This window comes from Lichenostomus cassidix, chromosome 19, assembly GCF_008360975.1.
Source record: "Lichenostomus cassidix isolate B80296 chromosome 19, HeHo_3.0, whole genome shotgun sequence".
Classification (NCBI taxonomy): domain Eukaryota; kingdom Metazoa; phylum Chordata; class Aves; order Passeriformes; family Meliphagidae; genus Lichenostomus; species Lichenostomus cassidix.
Genome location: NC_139499.1, coordinates 2,765,319 through 2,788,037, shown reverse-complemented (window position 1 = coordinate 2,788,037; position 22,719 = coordinate 2,765,319). Strand labels below are relative to the sequence as shown.

The 22,719-nt window shown below is 49.3% G+C and overlaps 1 protein-coding gene across 9 annotated transcripts in view; it reads right to left on the bottom strand.

Annotated features, from left to right (window-relative positions):
- TSPOAP1 (TSPO associated protein 1) overlaps positions 1–22,719 on the bottom strand; it is a 66,378-nt gene that overhangs the window by 4,722 nt on the left and 38,937 nt on the right. The window contains exons 15-30 of one of the 9 annotated variants that reach the window (XM_085078704.1): positions 21,394–21,503; positions 19,149–19,964; positions 18,481–18,632; positions 15,908–16,480; positions 13,579–13,869; positions 13,133–13,312; positions 10,058–11,185; positions 9,333–9,459; positions 9,035–9,186; positions 8,450–8,612; positions 6,519–6,590; positions 6,110–6,145; positions 5,575–5,678; positions 4,641–4,712; positions 3,292–3,420; positions 99–158 (exon numbers count right to left, since the gene is read on the bottom strand). In XM_085078704.1, the coding sequence (XP_084934830.1) occupies positions 132–158; positions 3,292–3,420; positions 4,641–4,712; positions 5,575–5,678; positions 6,110–6,145; positions 6,519–6,590; positions 8,450–8,612; positions 9,035–9,186; positions 9,333–9,459; positions 10,058–11,185; positions 13,133–13,312; positions 13,579–13,869; positions 15,908–16,480; positions 18,481–18,632; positions 19,149–19,964; positions 21,394–21,503 (4,132 nt within the window). In that variant the 3' untranslated portion in view covers positions 99–131. Of the gene's footprint in view, positions 1–98; positions 159–3,291; positions 3,421–4,640; positions 4,713–5,574; positions 5,679–6,109; positions 6,146–6,518; positions 6,591–8,449; positions 8,613–9,034; positions 9,187–9,332; positions 9,460–10,057; positions 11,186–13,132; positions 13,313–13,578; positions 13,870–15,907; positions 16,481–18,480; positions 18,633–19,148; positions 19,965–21,393; positions 21,504–22,719 lie in introns of those variants that run through there. The other 8 variants (XM_085078701.1, XM_085078699.1, XM_085078700.1 and 5 more) reach the window with 8 other exon arrangements.

Here is a 22,719-nt window from a genome sequence, read left to right as displayed (position 1 = left end):
GCCAGCAGAACCCCAAACTAGCCTGTCAAATTACAAGCAAGAAAAGGAGCCTTTTAGGGGCTGGACTGGGTGGGAGGTTGAAGGTCTCACACACTTACATGGTTGCTTTCTCTATGTATCATTCATATCTATCACTGGACTCTTCTCTTCCTCATTCTCTGAAGAAAAGAACCGTCCCGGGTGCATAACACAGGCAGAAATAAATACATGAAATCCATTAGAATCAAACACTTTCTGAAGGTGCTTTACAATCAGTCTTTGACAGAAACTGCATGATACTGATGGAAAAATATTCCATCAACAGGAACAGCGTTAAAGCAGCTGCTCTGAGCTGGTGAGCAAGAGTGTTTTGGACCCTGGCTGTGATCAGAACTTCTTGGATCCTCCTCTTTGTGCTGTTTTTTTGTTTATTCTAATCCCCAAATGCTGTCAGTTTGTAAGGTCAATTGCTTCACCTTTTCAGTTGCCAGCATTTTAAGATTTACTCAGAAATACTTCAAAATGGTCCACCTTCCCCAGTTGAATTTGGAAATAAATTGTCCTTATTCTCAAGCCTTTGGTAGGACAGCAGGGAGAAGGGAAGTGTGAAGAACAGACAAGGTGAAACCATCAAATCCAAGAAGTTACAAGTGATTTAAAAATCACTCATGGAGAAGCTTCTGTTGCAACTGGAATGAGTTTTAACCAAGTCCAAAGCTCTGCCATGGTGCACACACATCCCCCCTGAGATGCCAGGGATCAAGCTGGATCAGGAATTTGCTGGGAGCCTGTTCTGCCAACAGCAAACTGAACAAGTAGGTTTTCCTTAATGCTGTGGGGTGAAAGTGCCACTGGAATTTGGAAAGCCCAAGGCATGGCTGTGTCACTGGGAGAGTTCATTCCAGCTCAGGGATGGATATGGAATATGTCTGTTTTACAGGAGGTATTTCTTCCTTCTGCCTTCCCCATGAGGTTTTCTGCCCACAGGTTGGGATGCTGTGATTGTTGTGACAGCCAAAACCTCTGTGGGGTCAGGCTCTGCCTCCTCAGCAATCACTAAACAAATTAAATCCCTAAATTAAACTTAAACGCAGTTAATTAATACCACTTTGGCTCTGAGCAGGGTAAATATAGCACTTTTAACAGGGGGCAAACCTTCCTGTTTGGAAGCTGTTCAGACAGGTCTGGATTGCAAAGGACAAGCAGCAGGAATGCCAGGAGTGCTGAGCCAGAATGCCCTGGGACAGAGAGTCAGGGGAGCAGGGAGGCAGCAGGACAGGAGCCAGGCTGGCACCATGCAGAAGCAGCCAAAGCACAGTCATGCCTAGAGAGTTCAAGCTGATTCCCACTGAAATAAAACTTGTTTACTCATCATCAACTGAATTTTCCAAGTCCCCAGACTACAGAGAGCACAGTTCATGGATCAGGATAGTACCAGAAGTACCAAATCCAACAGGTTCCTGCTCTGCACACCCAAAAGTCAGAGCCAGTGCAGAGAAGCTCCCTTGGATCTCAGGCACAGAGGATAGGAGATAAATGGAAAGATTTGAGGGGCAGGCAAGCCTGAAATATATTTTATATGGGTCGTTTTTAACACACCTGAAAGGCATTTCTGTTTTAAAAAAGTGTCATGAAGCATAGGATGAGAGATTCCAACCTTCAGCATGCAGGGATATGTGGGCCAAAGTGCTGTCCAGGGCATCAGTTCCCCATTGAACTCAGCAGAAGTGAAAAGCAGAGAGGAAAGTGGGTTTGGCTTTGCAAACCCTCCATACCTGCAAGTGGCAAGGTTACCTGAACTCCCTGTGGTTCCTGGGAGGACCCAGGCCGGGGCTGGAATAATGAGCCCTGGAATCTGAAACAGGGCCTGTGGCTGCTGGTTGATGCCAGAGGGAAAGGGAAAATCTGCAGTAAATTACACAGAGAATTCCACTTTTCATTTTACTGGTGAGGTCTCCTTTGGCACCCTCTATTTCAACAATATGGTAAAAGTAAACCATTTTGAGAGGGAAACTGAAAAACCTCACTTTGGATCCTTGTTAACCCCCAGGGAAATTAGCCTTGGGTAACCTCAGGGCTCTTAAACCCTGGCAGTAACAGCTGATTAACTGTGATTCCCAGCAAGGACCAATATCCTCAACAGGGAAGCACAAGGACCCCAGGGAGCTGCTGAGGTCAGAAGATGATCCAACAAACTGCACAAGTCTCATTTCTGAGCCAGGCTGATCTGCCCAAGAAGGCATCAAGGCTGGGGTGCAAATCCTGTATCCACAAAGCTTGGAATGCCTGGAAGCAAGGGATGGGGCTGAGGTGAAGGGAAACCAGGCAGCATTTGAAGATAGAATGAAGAGGTTGGTACAGAGAAAAGGAAGAGCTGAGCATGAAAAACAGGCCAAGGAATGCTGCAGAGAGCATGAAAGCTGGGGTGGCACCAGTGGGGAGTTCAACAGAGCAGGATTCAGGGATTCAGGGCCACTTATTTCCCTAAGGATGGCTCAAAGCCAACTTGCTCTGACTCGTGTGGGTCTGGCACCACGACAGTGCCAAAAACCTCCCAAGAAGGACTGAAGTTGAGCCCATGTGAGCTGGGACCAAGCTGGGTCCCTCTTGCCTCCCACTCCAGAGTGACACAGCACAGGAGGTGCATCATTCCAGGAATGATGAAGGAGCTGCTACACTTTTGGCCTCAGCCTGCCATAGGATCCAAATCTCCCACTTACATGTTTATTCCACGAGTCTCAGCAACATAATGCAAGGGGTTAATTTAACTTTTGCATTCCCTGCCTCTGGAGGATGCTTTTGAAACCACAGGATCCATCCCACAGATCAGTTTGGGAAACTCCTCAGTGTGTTTTGCATTTATCCAGAAGCCCCTCAGACTGGATTAAGATCTATCTAACTCACAGTGGATGGAAGAACATTGGTGTTTGTGTGTTGCTAATTCCAGAACTCTCTGGCATGGATAGAAGCATATTTAAGGAATTTCATGTGCCTGGGGAGCTGGCTGAACTTTGCACCCAGTAGGATTTCCCCACTGACCATTCACTGGATCTAAACAACTTGTTAGTGGGATTTGGGATGCTCTTTGCCCACCTGACCACACTGAGGCCCCAGAAGGTGTTTTGTGCCTCTTTCTGCACTCCAAGTAAGTCTTTGGGAAGAGCTCCCAGCACTCCCTTGGGCATCTCCCATGGGATGACCAGGCTGCATGCAGTAAGTTCAGTGATCCCATGCGTGCTGCATGCTGTGCAGTGCTCAGGCTCCAGCCACATCCCAGCCTGGATGGCAGTGCCATGCAGTCACACATCTCACCTGGCTCTCAGCACTCAGTGGAGAAGCTTCTTTATCTTTTGAGTGGAATTCCTCAGCCGTGTCTCCATCCAAAGGGACAGCTTCCAAGAAGTTGGATGGGACAAGCCCTCTCTGTTGGTTCAGCTCTCCCTGCAAGATCAACATTCAGTTCTCACATCAGTTTTCCTGCAGAAGTAAGTAACAGCTCGAGGTGCAATGCCCTGCGGAGAAGGTTGGGCTGTGGGCTGAGACGAGTCCAGAACACACACATGTTGGGAGAATCCTCAGCAAATTCCACAACTCACATCCTTGCTTATCCAGAGCACAGAAACATGCGAGAGAGGAAGAAGAGATGGCAGCAAGCTGTGACAAAGGTATTCCAGCAACATGGTGATTTCTACAAACTCGAAATCTCCACTACCATACTGGAATATGACTGTGCCATGTGCTTCCTAGAGGCTCCCAAAACATTCCCAGTGATGCCCTCAGACTTAACCTGGAGCTCAGCCTTAAGTCTGATGTGTGAAGGCACACTGTTTGCCAGGCAGGAAGAGGTGGATGACCCAAGGGCCAAGGCTCATGTTTGGCACACAGCTGGAGGGCAGGAATGTGTTTGCACCCTTGGATCACCATTCCAGCCTCTGGAAAAAGTGTCCAAGTGCCTGGTGAAAGGTCAGCACTGAGCAGGTACTGTTCGGCTGGTGTGGGCATGGAAAAATGCAGGCAAGGCTTTGGGAAACCTGCAGGCTACTCATGCCAAAAAATAAACTCAGAACCATTGGGATATTTAAAGGCCACAGAGATGCTCCAAGGGCTGGAGCCCTTCTGCTCTGGAGCCAGGCTGGGAGAGCTGGGGAGTTCACATGGAGAGGAGAAGACTGCAGGGAGACCTCAGAGCTCCTGCCAGTGCCTAAAGGGGCTCCAGGAGAGCTGGAGAGGGACTGGGGACAAGGGATGGAGGGACAAGGGGAATGGCTTCCCACTGCCAGAGGGCAGGGATAGATGGGAGATTGGGAAGGAATTCTTGGCGATGAGGGTGGTCAGGCCCTGGCACAGGGTGCCCAGAGAAGCTGTGGCTGCCCCTGGACTCCTGCAAGTGTCCAAGCCAGGCTGGACAGGGATTGGAGCAACCTGGGGTGGAACTGGAGGAGCTTCAAAGTCCCTTCCCACCCAACCCATTCTAAGACTATTGGATTTACAGCAGGAGCAATGAGTGCCAGAACAAGGCTGCCCTGCAGCCCCATAGAGAGGGATTTATTTTTTTTCCCAAATGTAGAATACTTTGTTCCCTGATTTCTGCTTCCCTGCCATTCCATGAACTCCAACAATTTCCTGTGTAACTACAGGACTTTCCCAGGCCCTGCACTTACATAGTAGAATCCATCATCATCCATGGACCCAAAGACAGTGATAACATCCCCGGCACTGAAGGTCAGCTCAGCCTGCAAAGAGCCAGAGAAGAGAGGTCACAGGAGAAGCACTGCCTGGAATTTCTCACCAGGAGAAGCACTGCCTGGAATTTCTCACCAGGAACACAAGCTCCCCCTGGGCTTCTTGCCCAATCTCACTCCAAGGAAGGGAGCTCACTGTGTTTAGTTTTGCAGGATCACGATAGGAGAGCAACTGAAGTGGGTAACTCTGGAATTCACTGCTAAGGAAGCATTTCATAAATCAAGACAAGAAAAAAGCCTATTTTTAAACTAATTTTAATAAGGCTTCAAAATAGCACCAAACCACCTGCTCTGGAAAGGTGCACTGAGGACAAGCTGAGCAAGCACCAGAAATATCTTTGATTTCTTTAAATATAATTACAAATCCTGCTCCCTTGGATGAGCCTGCTCTGTATGCAGCACTCAGGGGTTAGTCACTAGCAGGAATGAGTACAAACAAGGAGATTTAACCTGGACACAGAACAGGAGCACAGCACACAGTGACACTTTGCTGTCACACCCTCTGTCCTGTCAGACACCCCAGCACATCCTCCCTGGGGCACAAGGCTAAAGACAAAGGTTTATTTTAATGGAAAAAATCTGCCCAGTGGAGGCTCCAAACAGGCTGAGTCCCACTCAAGACACTCTGGCACTTCACCAGTGTCAGCTGGAAGGAATCTACTTCCAGTATATTTACCATGTTATATCCCTAGTCCTCAATTTATCTCTGGAGGCTGCAGGTCTCTCCTGTGGAGCATCTCCCACAGTTTCACTAAGATTCTGCTTGGACCAAAGTGCTGAATGTCTTGAGAGAGAAGGAAAAAAGAGACAGGAAGAAGAAACCTCTAAAAAGCAGGGAGCAGCTGGTGGTTACCTCCACATCTGTGTTTGGAGAGCTCTCCTTAGGGTTGTAGTCAAAGGCAGCCACCATCCTGCGAGGAGTCAGCAGCTCTGCTTCAATGTCTTTATGTTTCTGCCCTGCAGGACAAAAATAAAATACTCTGAGCTGGAAATACTAGGACAAAATGCCAAATCACAGCAACTTCTTCACCATTTTTGTCACGGTCTGAGCAAAAAGAATAGTGGGGGAAACTGAGTGGAGAGAGACTTTAGAGGCATTTAGTAAAGCAGTTTTCTGATCTTCTTCACCTCATAAGCACAAAAGTGGGGGCATCCCCTCATCCCAGCATCCTGGTGTTCTGTCTTTATGTACAGGAAGGTTTTATTTTACATTTCCACATATATATACACACAGAGGATAGCACCCACTACTAAACTAAAAGAACTAAAGCCTTCTGTCATGCTGAAGCAACACCACAGGGTGTCACACTTGCCCCTGACCACAAAACACGATACACAGTCTGTATTTTGATCATGCATCACCTACTCCCACTAAAAGCAATTCTCACCTGGCTGAGACTGGTACTCCTGTTTGTCCAGCCCTGCTGGGGGGGAAGAAAATGCCTCATCAGTGAGAGCTCATCTTCCAACACTGACCACACAACACAACTGACAAACAATCAAAAGAACAAAGACCAAGGCAGCAAACAACAGAAGCAAACTGCTCATGCAACTCAAAGTCTATGCCAATAACCAGGACTCAGGAACGTAACAAAAAGCAGAGGTCAAGCTCCAAAACTATCAAAGACATCACTGCTGTTAAAAACTTAACACCAGTATAGGGATGGGCTCTCTTTCCACTTCCTAGCAGTCGTATAGAGACAAACATCTGAGGGTCCTGAAAGCAAGTAGTAAAAATTCAATGCAGTCTGTAATCCTACAGCAAAAAGCAAAGAGGAAGCAGTGGGTGACACAGACCTTTCTTGGAGCGTCTGGGTTTTGGAGGAGGGACGGTTTGGCGGCGTGGAGGTGGAGAAAATGTGCCATTTCCTTAATAAAAACACCAAGAAAGCAAATAAATAGACAAGAGAAACAGACAGTGAATGGGAAGTGAAAAGCATCTTGAGGAGTGAACAGGGAACAGAGGAGATGACGAGCCTCCCCTGGGAGGGTGACACCAGGATTTCTGTGGGGAAAGCCCAAATCTCCAGGCCTCGTATGTGGACTCAGATGAGGCATGATCCACATCCCAAATGCACAGAGAAATCCACACTGTAATTGTGCCTTTTAGCCATTCCACAGCTCACAGCAGACAGACTTTGCTGCTCATTATCTTTCAGAAGCAGCACCGTAAGGACAAAATAAAACCTTATGCCATTAACACCTGAAAAATCCCAGGTCTCTAGCTAAAGCTTCTGCACTTGAGCAGGGTCAGGACTGGATGAAATCCCAAATGAACCTCCAGGAATACCCAGACCAACCCCTCCAAGGCGTTTCCTTAGTTACAAGGCTGTGCTAGGGGTTCATGGCAGCAGGAAAACAACAGAGGCACTGCCAGCCCAACTGCCAAGGAATCAGAATCACCCTTCTGAAAACTTTCAAACCCTTCATGTTTAATGAAGTCTCAGAGCTATTAAGATCCTTTACTCTTCCAAGACAATGCAGCAGGGCAGGGCAGAGAGAGCCTTGTGTTTCCACAGAAGGAGAAAGCCCATCACAGCCTCCAGCCATCTCTGGCATACACACAGGAGAGAAAGTATGGATGTGAAAAACACCTTACTCAAATCTCATCTCCTTAGACACGAGAGAGACCAAAGGACAAACATATCCAAAAAAATCCCCCAGTGAAAGCATCAGGCTCCTTCAATCCCTGTGCTACTCAGGATCAGCTTTCCAGGGACCAACATTTTGGAGATGGGACTGTCAGCCCCTCAGAATAACAGCATGGTTTGGGTGGGAAGGGACCTTAAAGGTCTGTTAGGGTCTCTCTCCACAGAAACAGAACACATTGGATTGCTCCTTTTTTTCTTGGGTTTTCTTATTTTTAAGTTGGTTTGAGGCTTTTTCCCAGCTCAGGCAATGTAAGGGCTTACCTCTGCCATGACCAACACTGCTGAACTGGCACAGAAACAGGGATGAGTCAAACCAGGAATATCCTGGTGTTCTAACAAGTGGAGCAGATCCAACAATTGGCACTGGCAGTAGAACGTGCCCAGAGGAGTGCAGGATGAGAGCTGGGAGGCATGAGGGACAGGCACTGGGGCACCAGGATTCACAGCTGGGGCACCTCACAGCCACTGAGCCTGACTCAGCCTGAGCTGGGCTGGCTGCACATCCCAGGGATGCTCCTGTACATGAGTGGGAAGGAACAGGCAAGTCTCTGCAGTGCACAAAGCACTGATTGCATATTCAGGGAGTAAGGAGGAACCCAATGACCAGGTCTGCTCCTTGAACACTCCTGTCTGCCTACCTTGCTGTCTCACACCTTTCCTACCCCTTCCCAAGTCACAGATTCTCTCACCCAAGAGCAGGGTCATCCCAGGAGTTCAGTCACAGGCTTTCAAAACAAAGGAGAGAACAGAGTGAGAACCCTTGTTCACATCCTTCTGCTCTTCAAACACTTGTTTCCCCTCCCTAGCAAGGCTCAGCCTCACTCTATGCTGAATTCACACACTTCAAGCCCAGGAGGAGCTGCAAATGCTGCAGTGGAGTCAGGGATGAACCGAGAGCTCGGAACACCCTCAGCCACCCAGACCCCCCTGCTGTGGAGCAGCCACTGAACCAGGCTGCAGAACCAGGGACAGCACTCCAGATGGGTTTGGTGGCTGCACTGTCCCCACAGGACAGCAGGACTGAGCTCCCCACATTCCAGCAAAGAGCCACAGGAGCAGGGCACACACACACAGTACCTGGGCTCTCCGTGTCAGCAGGCAGGAACCCCTGCTTTAGGAGCTGCTGCTTGAGTTCACTGCTCTCCACAGGGACTTCTGACACCATGTTGCATGGAATGTATCCCTCCCTTCCTCCACATTCCCCCCTGTAAAAGCCATCAGCATCCTTGTCTCCACAAACCTGCAAGGAGAAATAGACTGTTTATGCTGCAGGAACTGAGCTGCACAGAGAAAGAGTCATGGAATATCCTGAGTTGGAAGGGACCCACAAGGATCATCAGTCCAACCCCTGGCCCTGCAGACATCCCAAGAATCCCACCCTCTGTCCAAATGAGAGCGTTGTCCAAACACTCCTGGAGCTCTGGCAGCCTCAGGCTGTGCCCATTCCCTGGGGAGCCTGGGCAATGCCCAGCACCCTCTGGGGAAGAACCTTTTTCTGATATCTAACCCAACCCTCCCTGATACAGCTCCTCAGGCCACCAGAGAGAAGATACCAGTATCTGCCCCTCGGCTTCCCTTGTGAGAAAGCTGCAGACCTCCCAAGGTTTATCCTGTCCCTGGAACACCAGATAGATCCAGAGTAGATGTTCACTAAGCTCTTACTTTCAGGATCTGCCCCTCCTTAAATGGGAGCTCCTCTTCTGCTGCATCAGGGTTAGGGGACATGGAGACAGGATCGTAGTCAAAGAGCGCCACAAAGATCCGAATGCCATCGTCTTTGCCAGAGCTCTCGGGAGCACTGCTCCTTGGAGGGCCTGTGCACAGAGGGGACACAGCAGAGACACCATCAGCACCCTGCCCCTGCCCTGCATGGCTCAGGCACTGCCTGCCAGCCACTCCCCACACACTTCAGGAGCTTCCCTCTCTCCTGCTGCCCACCTCTCTCCCTGCTCCTGCTCACCTGGACTAGAGAGCAAAGGTTTCTGCATTTGGCTTCTCCTTACGCTCTTGCTCCGTCTCCTGCTGGGAGCCTGCCAGGTGGCTGTGCTGGGTGGCTCCATGCCCCTGGAATCTTTATGACTGGATGCCTGCAAGTGGAACCAGCAGAAAATTAGTAGCAGCCTCTGCCTGCCGACTCCCAGCGACTCCCTGAACAGCGCTCAGCCCAAACGCACTCCACACAGAGCAGTGCATCCAAATGCAACATTCCTCTTCAGGGACACTCTAGAGCTGGAAAGACCAAGGGAGTTGGAAAACAGGACAGGCAGGCACCCTGCCAGGCATCAGTGATGATCCCCTTGGTGAGGGTGAAGGTGCAGGAAAGGGCATTTCAAGGGGAGGCAATGACATTACAGTCAGCATCTACACAAAGTTTTCACCAATCAGGGATTTTCATTTGGGTCCCACAGCCTCCTGCCGTGGGGAGGAAGACCCAGTGTGAAAAGGAATACTGCATCGGTGACACTCAGTCAGGGAGCAGGAAAAGCAGAAGCAGCTACTACAAGAAAAGCCACGGAGCAGCACAGAACTACAGAATCTCTCAGATATTCTTCCAGACAATCCTAGAGAAGGTTCCTTTCGCTGGACAACACCGAACAAAGCAAGATACAGGCAGGCCAGGGAAGCAGAGGGAAGCCAGCGCCACTGCAAGCTGCTTCAAAGCCAGAATAGGAAAAGTCACCCAACCCTTTTGTGCAAGGAGGTGCTACGTATCCCCTTCGAAGGATGTTCGAGCCTCCTTCTCCAGCCAGGTGACTTACAGTCCAGCTCCCAGCCCTGCTCCTCAGAACTGCTCTCACACCTCAGGGCTTCCTTCTCCCGGCAGAAGAATCGCAGGCGCTGGCTTGGAGACCCAGCCCACTCCACACCCTGCTCTTCCATCACCTCCAGCCTGGTCAGGTCCCTTCTGCCACCTGGGTGGGCAACCTCAGACTGACTGGAGCAATCACTCCAGTCCCCCTCGCAGCTCTGGGACCTCTCTGGCCACAGCCTGCTCTCCGGGGAGGACGCACAGGTTGAATCCTGATCATCTTCAGAGTCGTATTCGATGTCTATTTCCAGGCTCCTGGGGCTGGGGCAGTGTGTTGCCATCACAGCAGGTTCTGCCCCCCCTGACCCCACTGCTCTCGGGGCTTTTTTCCGTGAAGTGCCTTGTCTGGCCCGGCTGTACAAATCCAACCCCTCCTTCCCACCGGCACTGCTGACAACGTTCAGCTCCTCCCTGAGGCTGGGAGCTCTGTATAACCCACTCCCCATCTGGCTGCAGTTGCCCAGCAGACGACTGCAATGCTCTGTTAAATCACTCTGTCTCTTCCTACCCATCTCAGGCCGACTCCGCATCTTCTCTCGATAATTATTTCCCTTCTTCTTGCTCCAAGAGGGCCTTGTCCCACTCCCAGACTTTGGATCATTCTCCTGATAGCCCCAGCTCCAGTTTGCCTTCTTTTGACTCCAGGCCAGCTGGCCAAAGGGAGGATTTGCATGGTCAGCATCTGCTCTGCTCTCCTTAGTACTGTGCTCCTCCTGTGGAGCCTGAGCAGACACATCCACAGAAGTGTTATTCCCATCTTCCTTTAGAAATGGCTCCTTGCTGTTGGGTGGCTTCTCTGTTCTTCCTGAATTGTAGGTCTGTGTTTCTGAGGAGTCTTGAGGGTTTGCCTTTTCTTCTGTACCACCCTTCTCATCCTCATCTTCATCCTCATCCTCAGTCACTTCAGGGATGCTGAACAACTTCTTGCTGTGGTTCTTCTGAAGCGGGAGCTCCAGGATCCTCTCCAGAATCTCTTCATCGCTGTCAGTATCACAAAGATCCATCTGTACCCAGACCCCGAGAAAAGCCACAGCCAGGACAAGCAAAGGAAAAAAGAGAGGAAATAAACATTAAAACAAGAGGCAAAGTGACCCTGGTTCCCTCCCAGCAGAGCAGGATGGAGCTGTGGCTGCAGCAAAGCGAAGGGGAAGGGGCAGAGGGAGCGATGGATCTTCTGGCAAAAGCAATCGGATGAACCAGCAATGCAGCGAGAAGCGAGGCAGGCGAATGCATGAGGAGCTCCCTCCCAGCCTCTCCTGAACACACACAGCTACCTGCAGCACCTCCCATCCTGCCACAGGAATGGTTCTCCATGGCTTGGCACCCCTGGGGGCAGGAGAGGTGCAGTCCCTCCATGGCAGAGCTGAGTGGGTTTCTTCTGCCCACAGGGCTGAGCCTCAGCCTGTGCTCACCCACGGAGCCATGGGTCCCCCTTAGCTCTGTCCCCTCCCTGGAGCACAGGGAATGGCTCTGTGCTGTAGGACACCCCTTGGAGATGTTACCAGCTGGGCCCTTCCCATCTCCTGGCAAAGTGCAGCTTACTGCAGCTTCCTGTCTGGAAATCCAGGAGCAGAGTTCTCACAAACACAAAACCTCAAAGGGTCACACAGATTTGTGTTTCACTTGCAGCTGGGTGAGAGCCTACCAGGGAACAGAAAATTTTGGGGACAACACTGCTGAATTTTAAAATTTGCTGTGGACCAACTGTAGAATTCATGGGTTCAGCTCAACACAACAGAGGTTGCTGCAGGGTTTTGGTGTTTCTTTAAAAAAAAAACCCAGCCAAACAAAAATATTAAGGCAAATAAAATACCCAGGAAAAAAAGACAAAGAACAGTGTTCTTGATTGCTCTTATTTCCTTTGTTCTCCTTCCAGGATACTTGTTTTTCTTCCATTTTTTCCCAGTCCAATCCCAACAACTGGAAGCCCTTCCAAAACCTTCAGAGGCAGCTCCAGCCCCTCCAGCCACCAGGCTCTCCTGGGGCTCCTGATGTGCTGCACTGCAGGTCCAATTCCTCACCTGGGAAGCAGAAGCCTCTTCAGAAGGAGAAAAGGAGCAGCAGGAAATTTACTTCAGAGTCATAACACTGTGTGCTACCATTTAGTGCTCACCAGCCCCATCCCTGCAGAGCAGCAGCCACACAGGGCACCAGCAAATACAGATGTTCTTTAGACACGTGAAAAATCAAAGAGAGAGTGCTTTCTTGCCACCCAGGCAGATCACATTTCCTGCAAATCCTTCTGATTTCCCAGTCTCTGACCCTCAGTGCTTTCCCTCGTGGACATTTATCCTGACTGCTGTAATCTGTATGGTTGTAATCTGTAATATGTAATGTATGCACACCACTTCCAGGCCAAGCAGTTGGAAGCACATTCCCACAGATTCACACGTTCCCAATTCAGACCAGATTGAACTCTTTGAGCTTGAATTAACCTGGTCACTCAGAGCTCAGCTTAGCCATATCCTCCCTTGCAGCATCTGAACTGCAAATCCTACATGCCATCCCTGGCTACAGAGAGCACTAAGGCCTAAGCCAAATAATTACAGAATCATGGAATATCCTGAGCTGGAAGGAACCCACAAGGATGGAGTCCAACTGCTGGAACTGCACAGGACACCCCAACAACTCCACCCTGTGTTTGAGAGCGTTGACTGTTCCCTGTTTACATCTGTGTTAAGAACTCAATCAACAGCATTGATTTAAACCCTGGATTTTAAACATCACATCACACTGCATGTTTTTCCAACTAATTAACCCTGGCTCCATTAGTTGCAAACACCCCTCCCTCTCCCAAAGAATTTATATTTTTACTACCTTGAGCCAACACTGGGAGCAAAAGCAGAGCAGCAGGAGCTTGGGAAAGGCTCAGGCCAGCCCCTCCTCCTGTGAGCTGATGGCATGGGATGGCTGCACCGGCGCTCCCCACAAACAGCACCAGGACAAGTTACCTTTTCCCCATTCTCCTGGGAGCATGGCTCTCTCTGGTCCCATTTCTTCTCTTCCAGAGCTTCTGAAGACAGCTCATCTTCTTCCTCCTCTTCCAAAATATCTGAAAGGTCAGAACTCCGGTTGTGCTCGGTGAAAAGGGTCAACTGTCGGCGGCCCATTTCCGACAGTTTTTCTTCTTGCTGTTGAAAAGCAAAACAGATTTTCTCAGTTCTCCCAGGCTCTATTTCAGCAACAAAGGAGCATTTTGCCTCTCTCTGAGCACACACACAGCTCAAGTGTGGTAGGAAAGAAAGTGGGCAGACCCAAGGCACACACAGACACACACAACCATCAGCCTCACTTTACAGCCTGCAGCAAAGCACTGCCTAAGGCTGGAAAACTCAGGATGTCAAGTGCAGCCCACATCCCTCCATGGGCACACACATTCAACCAAGGTTAAACAAACCTCTCTTTTCACTCTGGACATTTCTTTCATCACCTCCTTGCCAGGAGACAATCTCAGGAACTCCTGGCTGCTGCTCCCGCCTGTGTTTCCATCTTGGAAGGTGTCCTGTGTCCCCTGAGCCTGGCTGGGAGAGGACTGAGGCTCTGGGCTCAGGTGCTTCTCCTCTGCCTGTCTCTCTGTGTCAGCACTGGCACCTTTGGGTGCTTCCTCCATGGAGCACTCTGTTTGGAGCTTCACCCCGCTGTCGGATGGGATTTCCAGCTCTGGTGTTTTGGTTCTGGATTGCTCCATCTGGGAAACAAACCAAACAGTGACATCAAGGGGAAATACCTCAGAGTACTTATGCACCAAAAGGGAGTCTCATCACCCCAAACTCTTTGACCCTCTGACAGTGTTCAGTGCTGTAGGCATATGAATATTTTGGCAGCCATTTTGCAGCTAGGAATGGCCCCACAAGGGTATTGACAGGAATGAGTTTCAGAGCAGCAAGAGCCCAAGCTGTTCAAGGAGGTCATTTCCCACTCTAATCTGCCAGAGGAATGTCCTAGACACCACCCAGCACGTTGGGCTGAGCTGGAGATGAGGACACTACTCCAGCACTTCCTGGGGGGTAAGGGGTGTGAAGAAAAGGGGAATTAATGAAGAATAACATACACAGAGAGTACAACAAGCTCCTGATTAGGTCACCTAGTTAGAATTAAAGGAAGTCTTCATCTGTATTCCAACCAGCTCAAGAAAACCTCTGGGAGATGGAGGAATGGAGCTCCAGAAACAAGGAGGATAAGGCAGGTAGGCCTTCATCAACCACTTTTGTCTCACTCTAACCAAGGGAGTCTCCCTGCATTTTGAATTAGAGCACAACCTTGTCCTTATGTACTAGGCACACTTTGAAAACACTGAGGGATCAGACCCCAGGGACACTGAGACATTGCAATATCAAGTTTCTCAATGTCCCCTGGGCTCAGACAAAAGCCAGCCAGGTCCTCATCTCATGTCTGATCTCACAGCTCAGATCTTCCTGCCCTGTTTCCCTTTGCTGACAGCCAGGTGAAGAGACACATCTCAAGTGCAAAGGATGATATGCATCCTGGGAGCACCCATTTCACTCCTCTCCACAAAGGAAGCAAAGCAACCACCCCTAGAGCAGCCATCTACACCAGACATCTGAATGTCTGCAGGCAACACGTGAAGCTCAGTGAGAGGCTCACAGCAAACCAAGGAAATCTGGGCTGGAACTTAATCCACTGGCTGAGACATCATTCTCACAGAAACCTCCTGGTACACCTCGAACATCTGAAGCTGGGACAAATCCACCAGGACACTCCTCATCCCTGGAAGCATTTAAGGCAAGGCTGGATGGGGCTTGGAGCAGCCTGGCCTAGTGGAAGGTGTCCCTGTCATGCACTAGATGGTCCTTAATATCCCTTCCAACCCCAACCATTCCATGATTCTATGAAATGTGGGTAAATGAATCCAGCAGTTGACCTGAGGTACTGCGAGCTGCAAATGACCAGGGGCTGATCACTGAAATTTTGGGCTCAACATCTCAGTTCTTCTGGGTATTTAGCTGGCCTTTGGGCTTGGGCCCACCAAGGTGCTGCTGCTCCAGCAATTCTCAGAAGTCTCACCCTAGCTCTGAGCCTTTGCAAGGCCACACTGCCATGATTAACAGTTATGCTGAATTTCAGAGTTTGAAGCACTCTCCTGAGTACTGATGTCAAAGGTCAGAATGGGAAATAGATCCTGGTCCCTCCCACACAGGGAGGGCTCACTTCCCTCTGGTCACAGCAATCATTTACCTGTCTGATATGGCTCCCCTCACCACTGTTCTAAAAGAGCTCTGAAAGCATTCACCCACACTACTGCAAATTCCACGGGGAATTTCACTCACCCACCAGGAACTCCAAATATCCAGTGTCAGGACAGTTTTGTCAGTTCTGCAGCCACAGCTGCCTTGCTCTGCCATCCACTGATGTGCTCTACCACTGCCTTGTGCAAACCCACCAGGCTGGAGAAGGTCCCTTCAAGTCAGTGAGCACAGCAATGCCAGACTAACATGGGAACATCCTTTTAACCCTTTAACTCTGCAAATTCTTCCTTTCCTCACTCTGTTCCTCATGTGCTTGCACACAGAATCAACAGGTGAGCTGCATCTTCAGGTGCACAACAGCAGCCAAAATTCCTGGACAGTTTGTCACTACTGGATGATGGCCCAGAGGCCATCAGTGTGTCACAGAGAGATGCTCAGTGGCATCTTGTTGCACTCCCCAAAGCAATCTATTCCCCTTCCCTGCACAGCTGGCACTGGGCAGGAGATGTAAGCACTTACCTGTTCCTCTGTCCCTTCACCTGGCTGTTGCAGTCCTGGTTCCTGGGAAGGGCTGGGCTCTGTGCCCTGCCCTGGCAGCACCTTGCCAGCCTGCTGGGGAGGCACACTCAGGCATTTCTTGTCTCCCACAGTGTCCAGCCCCTGTGGGGAAGTGCCTGGAGCCTGCACCAAGGAAGCACTGGGGGAGGGGAGGCGTGGTGGGGAAGAGGCTTTCTCTGGCAGGGGCCGTGCTGAGCCGGCGGGGCTGCAGGGGGGATCAGTCCGTTTGGCATCTGAGCTCTCAGCAGGGATTTTCTGTCGAAGAGGCAGGGTGGGTGTGAGCTGTGGGCTTCGGGCAGGCAGTGAGGCCCTGGGGCCACCCCGGGGCAGTCTGGAGGTGACAGTGCTGCAGACAGGGGAGGTGCAGTGGGAGGATCGCAGCAGGAGCGAGGAAATCTGGGCTGGGACTGAATCCACGGACTCCCCGTACTGAGACATCGTCCTCACAGAAACCTCACGGCACACCTGGAACATCTGAAGCTGGGACAAGTCCACCAGGACACTCCCAGCTGTTGGAGAAGTAACTTCTATCACCTGCAAGCAAAAGAACAGGAAGGAACTATTTATTGTGCACAGCTCAGCCCTTCTGAGAAGAATTCCCAATTCGAAGTTAAGACAGACCCACAAAGCTCTGGAGATAAACTGTGCAGATTTTTATCCCCTGATGCACAGTATCTGGGAAGAATAAACAGTTACAGAGAAATTTTACAATACCATTTGAGAAACTGAATAGTCTACAAAATGTTAATATATTCACTCCTACTCCAGATTTTAACTCTCCTTGTTTCCTAATCTTTAAAGAGCTTTTCCCTTTCTTTGGCTGCTCTTTTGACTACCTTCCCAGACTCCTCCTTTTTTTGACCTGTGTAGAGGAAAAAGCATTCCCACGACAAAAGAGCAATTATCCAACACAGCATCATTCTGTTTTGCACTGTGCTCCTTCAGACAACATCATGTGTGCACAAGACCATAAAACACTTTTAATACAGAATGTTCTTGGATGTTCTGTAGCACTAATAGTATTGAACCCTGGGGTGTGTTAGAATCATGGAATGGTTTGGGTAGGAAGGGACCTTAAAGACCATCTCATTCCCTCCTGCCAAGGGCAGGGACACCTGCCACTAGCCCAGGCTGCTCCAAGCCCCAGTGCTCAACCTGGCCTTGGACAGTGCCAGGGATCCAGGGCAGCCACAGCTTCTCTGGGCACCTTGTGCCAGGGCCTGCCCACCCTCACAGGGAACAATTCCTTCCCAATATCCCATCTGACCCTGCCCTCTGGCAGTGGGAAGCCATTCCCCCTTGTCCTGTCATGCCTGGCCCTTGTCCAAAGTCCCTCTCCAGCTCTCCTGGAGCCCCTTTAGGCACTGGTAGCAGCTCTGAGGTTTTCCTGGATCCTTCTCCAGGTGAACACTCCCAGCTCTCCCAGCCTGGCTCCAGAACAGAGGGGCTCCAGCCCTCAGAACATCTCTGTGGCCTCCTCTGGACTCCCTCCAGCATCTCCACATCCCTCTGAAGTTGGGGGCCCCAGAGCTGGAGGAAGCTCTGCAGGTGGGATCTCACCTAAGCAAGGCAGAGGGGTAGAATCCCCCCCTCCCCTTCTGCCCACACTGTGGGGATGCCAACTTTATGATGGATCACTACACCTCACTCCTCACATTTGAGAGAAAGCCCTAGCTGGTGGCTGTGTGCTTGTCCTTGTGCTCTCTCCATGCCCCAGGGATTCACTGTTTCCCTAAGGATCAGGCCAGTGCATGAGCTAAGCAGAGGAGGTTGACTGTCCTGTTTTGCTGTTTGAAGGGTCCTGCTCCACAAGCACCTCCAAAATCCAGACAAATGTCTTTTGTGGTGTGCATCACACAGCCCAAGCAATGTCCCTTCTCTGACGTCACTCCTTCCAGGCCAAGGACTGTCACTGCCTCCTCAGGACACCTTATTGGATTCAGCTTTCCATGCCTTAAGGTTTGACACTTCGTGTTTTCCCTGCAGCAGCCCCACACTGATGCCTGATGGTTTTTTGTCTTTTTTTTTATACCCTTTTTATACATTTTTATACCCTTTCCTTTCCTTGTACTCTTCACAAACACTCCTTGTACCTTAGCCCTACATGTTTATAACTCCTGCAGTCTGATATTTGGTTAAGTTTGAGGGTTCTCTGGGGGGGAAGATGAAACATTCATAACTATCTCAAAACTAGAGGCTCCAACCTTGGCCGGAGCCTGCTCTCTGGAAAGTGTTTTTGTAAACTAGGCTGTAGTCTCACTTTGGTGGGGGGGTAATTAGAATAGGAGGACAATTACCTCATTTGTTAAGATTCTTATTGAGGGATTTTAGGTAGATGTGCTAATTTGTGAGGTCCATAAATTGTATACACATTTTACACAATGTGCTGCTCGGTGTGTTTCCACCTTTGACGAGCTGTGCACCAAAGGATCCTATTAAACCAAGGGAATACCCTTTTTTCCCCTATACTGCTGTTTCTGCCTCATATTTTTACCAGCTTTTAAGGCATCAACACCCCCCTGCACACCGAGTACCTTCTGTCCATCTGCATACACAGCATATCCAGTGACCCGGACCCCGTTGGAAGATCCCTCAGCATCAATGGTGACAGGCAACCAGCTGATAACCAGGATACCTGGAGAGGGACCAGCTTCCACCTGGACATCCAGAGGAGCATCAGGTGTGCCTGTGAGAGACCAAACACAATTTCCTCTTGCTTATCTGGCTACAGAATAAAGCTCAACCCTAGTTAGAATCAATGAGCAAACTCCCAGCCAGACTTGTCCCTGCAGAACTGAACTACAACAGCCAGGCCAATCCTGGGAAATGACAGACAGAACCAGAGGAAGCTCTTGTTCTAAGCTGCTCTTGTTCTGTGAAAGCTTTAATGCACAGAAAACAGAACTTTGCAAAAGTAGCTGAGGCCAAGATGCAGCAACTCTTGGAGGCAAGGTCATAGCAAACCAGCTCTTCCCTGCCTGGGAGGCATGCTGCTCCAACCAGCACAGAGGATGTCTTCCCAGAGCAAACAAAAGCAAAAAGGATAATCAAATTTTAAAATAAAGGAAGAAAAACATTAAGCCAAAACAGTGCAGCACCTCAGGCTTTGGGGACCTAACCAAGCTCGCTTCCCTCTGCCCCATGGCCTCCCAGCAAAGGGCCAGCTGAGTGCAGCCTCTCCATGTGCAGAGGCCTCTGGTACCTGCTAGAGGGGTAGTGAAGTGTATGACGGCTGAGTCCTGCTCCTGCCCCTCGGGCACCTCTTCCCAAGGAGTCTTCATGGGCCTGGCCTCCAGCTTGGCCACATACTGGGTGCTGGGCTGCAGGTTGCGGAAGGTGTACCAATACACGCCCGGCTTGGTCACGTCACACTCCTGCCCGTTGAGATACACCCCGTGGCTGAAGTTGCTGTTGCAGGGCAGCCACGTGACCTCTGCTGACGTGGCTGTGACACTCCTGACCTTCAGCATCGTCGGTGCCATGCCAAAATCCTGCCCCACAAAGAAGGTGCAGCGCAGTTTGTCAGAGGTGCCGTGCTCCGTCACCGTCTGCACGGACACGCGGTAAGCCCTGCTGTGTAAATCCAGCTTCTCTATCACTGCTTTGGTCTGAAGGCCACTCTTCACGTTCTGACGGAGCTCTTCATCCACATAGATGTTGTAGCTTTGTATGTCTGGGCAGCCAGCTGGCAAAAGAGGTGGTTCCCACCCTACAACTATGCTTCTGGCAAGCTGCTTGATCAGAGTCAGTTTTCTCGGGTAAGGCACTGCTGTGTGACTAACGGCTTCCTCCTGGTCTCCTTCTGCTCTACTGGCCAGCGGACTGATGCTACTCTCTTCAATGGAGAACTCACTCTTATCTCCACTGCTGGTGCTTGCACTGACCAAACTTTTCTCCTGGTATGAGCTATGGGTGAGATCATTCAGCTCCGGAGGCAGAAACGTCATGAGGTCATCATCTGAAACTCGCTCAACAAAATTGGAGGGGACCAGCCCTCGCCGGCCATCCATCAGCTCCCCTAAACAAAAAACAGGACACCTGTTACCACTGCTCCTGCCATTGAGCCTTCCAACCCAGCTGTGAGGACCACGGGACAACATCTATGCCAGGGTACGACTGCTCTGCAGTCAGGAGTGGAAAAAATCTCAAGGAGGTTATTCCTGGCAATGTTTCCTGATTTCCTAGGGCTTCCCTTGTTAGGTCCCAATGGCCACAGTGAGGATACTCACTGCTCCACAGTTTCAGAGCCAATTAAGTAGAAAGTTGCGCTGTGTAATTAGCTAAAGGGTTTCTCCTTCTTCATTATCCCATTCTTCCTCATCACAGCTCTCTCACTAACTTTTTTTTGCCTTCCCAAACTATGCGGATAGATGATTTTATGTCTTCTCCCAGCCATACAGACCTGGGGTTTGCAGCACTTCCTCAAGAAAGTCCATCTTTCCAGCTCTGTATTTAGCTCTGGCCTTCTTTTCAGCTCCCTCCTTCCTTCAGTTAACTCCTGTACTAAAGGTGTCCCAAAACCACTTGTGGGGACAACAGATAAACAGCATTTGGTCCGTGCAGACCCATCAAACCACAAATGAGCAGCACATAGGGACTGCACTGCCTTCCCCCTTCCAAACTCTACCTACAGCAAATCAACTGAATGCAGGGAAAGCAGAAAAGGTTAGTAAAGAATAACCTTTTTGTTCTTTAAACAATAAACAAACAAATAAATGGGAAGCTTGGGAATAGAAAGAAAGAAAAATGAGGCAGAGCAGTCACAGAGCAAGCAGTGCAACACACATGCATTTGTCTCAGCTCTTGCAAAGCACCTCAGGAAAATCAGAACCATCATCCCTTAAGCAAGTGGCTCCACAAAGAAACCTCAGCACAGATTTATGACCCACAAATCTTCATTTCAATTCCATCCACCTCTTAATCAACCAGGATCATGTTTGCAAAGGGGCCAAACAAACACTGTGTGACACCAGCAAGGGTCACAGCTGTAGTCTGGGTTGGCTCTTTTATCCCTTCTCTGCCAAAAGAGCATGAGGCAATGGAGCTCATCAGCTGCTGCAGTCCCTGGCTCACTACAGCCACTGGAAAGAGGGAAACAGGGAAACAGCCCATCTGCAAAAGGGGCTGAACATGTTCTTCTGCATGGTGAGGGAGGAACCCTATGGGGGTTGAAACCATAGGGGATGAAACCTGGAGTTTGCTGAAAAGCAAGGGCAAAATTCCCATCAAAATTACTAGACCAGGATTTCATGGTTTAGAATTAACTTTATCATGACATAAATAAAGCCTTTTCCAACAGAATCTGTTCTTCCTTCTAACAAACTAACTTTGCACAGAAAACCTTTACCCTGAGGTTTCAAGATTCACTAAATTTCTCTCTTTCTGGGGAGACAGAGAGATCAACTCTCCACAGCAGTTCAAACACATTTCATTTGACTAAAACACACCTTCAAAGAAGCCATCTTCATCCATGTCTCCATAGATGTAAATATATTCTCCAGCAGTCAGTGGAAGCTCTGCCTCTGGATTTTCATTAGGTCCATCAAAAGGATTGTAGCTGAAATATTAACAATTGGAAGACTTAATTTGTGTAGGAACTTTCCCAGCAACATATTCTTGCTGTGATGTTGATAAGCTTTCAATTCACTGGGAATGCATCAACTTTGGCAAGCAGCAAATTCCACAAAGATCAAGACTGCAGTTTACATATAATAATATTTAATAACAGGTAATTCTGAGGAGCAGAACTGATGCCTTGTGCCATCCAAAGGAACAGGGATATGAGGTTGCTGAGGGGACTGGAGCTTCTCTCTCTGAGGACAGACTGAGAATGCTGGGCCTGTTCAGCTTGGAGAAGAGCCAAGAGAAAGGGGATTTTATCAATGCACAGGTGTATTAAGGGTGGGTGTCAACAGGAGGGGGGCAGACTCTTTCTACTGCTGTCCAGCAACAAGACAAGAGGCAATGGGCACAAACAAACAGGAAATTCCACCTGAATCTGAGGAAAAATTTCTTTACTTTGAGGTTGAGCAAGCACTGGAAGAGGTTGCACAGAGAGGCTGTGGGGTCTCCTCCTGCTCTAACCCCACATTTTAAACAGCTCTCCAAAAACTTCACTAGCAAGAAAATCAGAAATACATTGGCTTAGACTCCAGGCAGTTCTAACCTGCCTAGCCAGGGATCCTCAAACTAATCAGAGGGTCTCATTTCACAGGAAAAGTCCTCATGAAAAACCTTTTATCTTTACAAACACCTACTACCAATTGCTGCTCTTTATCCCTCAAAAGGAACTTCATCATGCCAAAGCACTGTTTACTTCTCGGTGATCTCACTGAGACCTTATGGGCCCAAGATTGACACAAAGACACTGATCACATTTGATGTGCTCCTTGCAAGGATGGAATTATCCCAGTTCTCTTCCTCCCAATCCCCAATGTAAAAGCTGAAGATAGGTAATAATACACTTTGAACTGTAGCAATTTGGGCTTGACCATGATGGCTCAGTGAACAGCAACAGTTATAAAAAAAATCTGAGTTTATTCTGCGCATTTTCTTTTGTCCCTTAACAACTACATTCACAAAGATTTTGGCCAGAAATTTCAGGAATTCTAAACCAAAATTTTCTTAATTGTTAGAATAAGATTTCTTGGAGAAAATTTCTTGCACTATTCTGAAAAAAATACACATTTGAAGGAATATGTCAAGTCAAAGTAATTTTCAACAGAGAACAATATTGAAAGTTTCACACAGTGCTATTCACTGAACAGCTACTG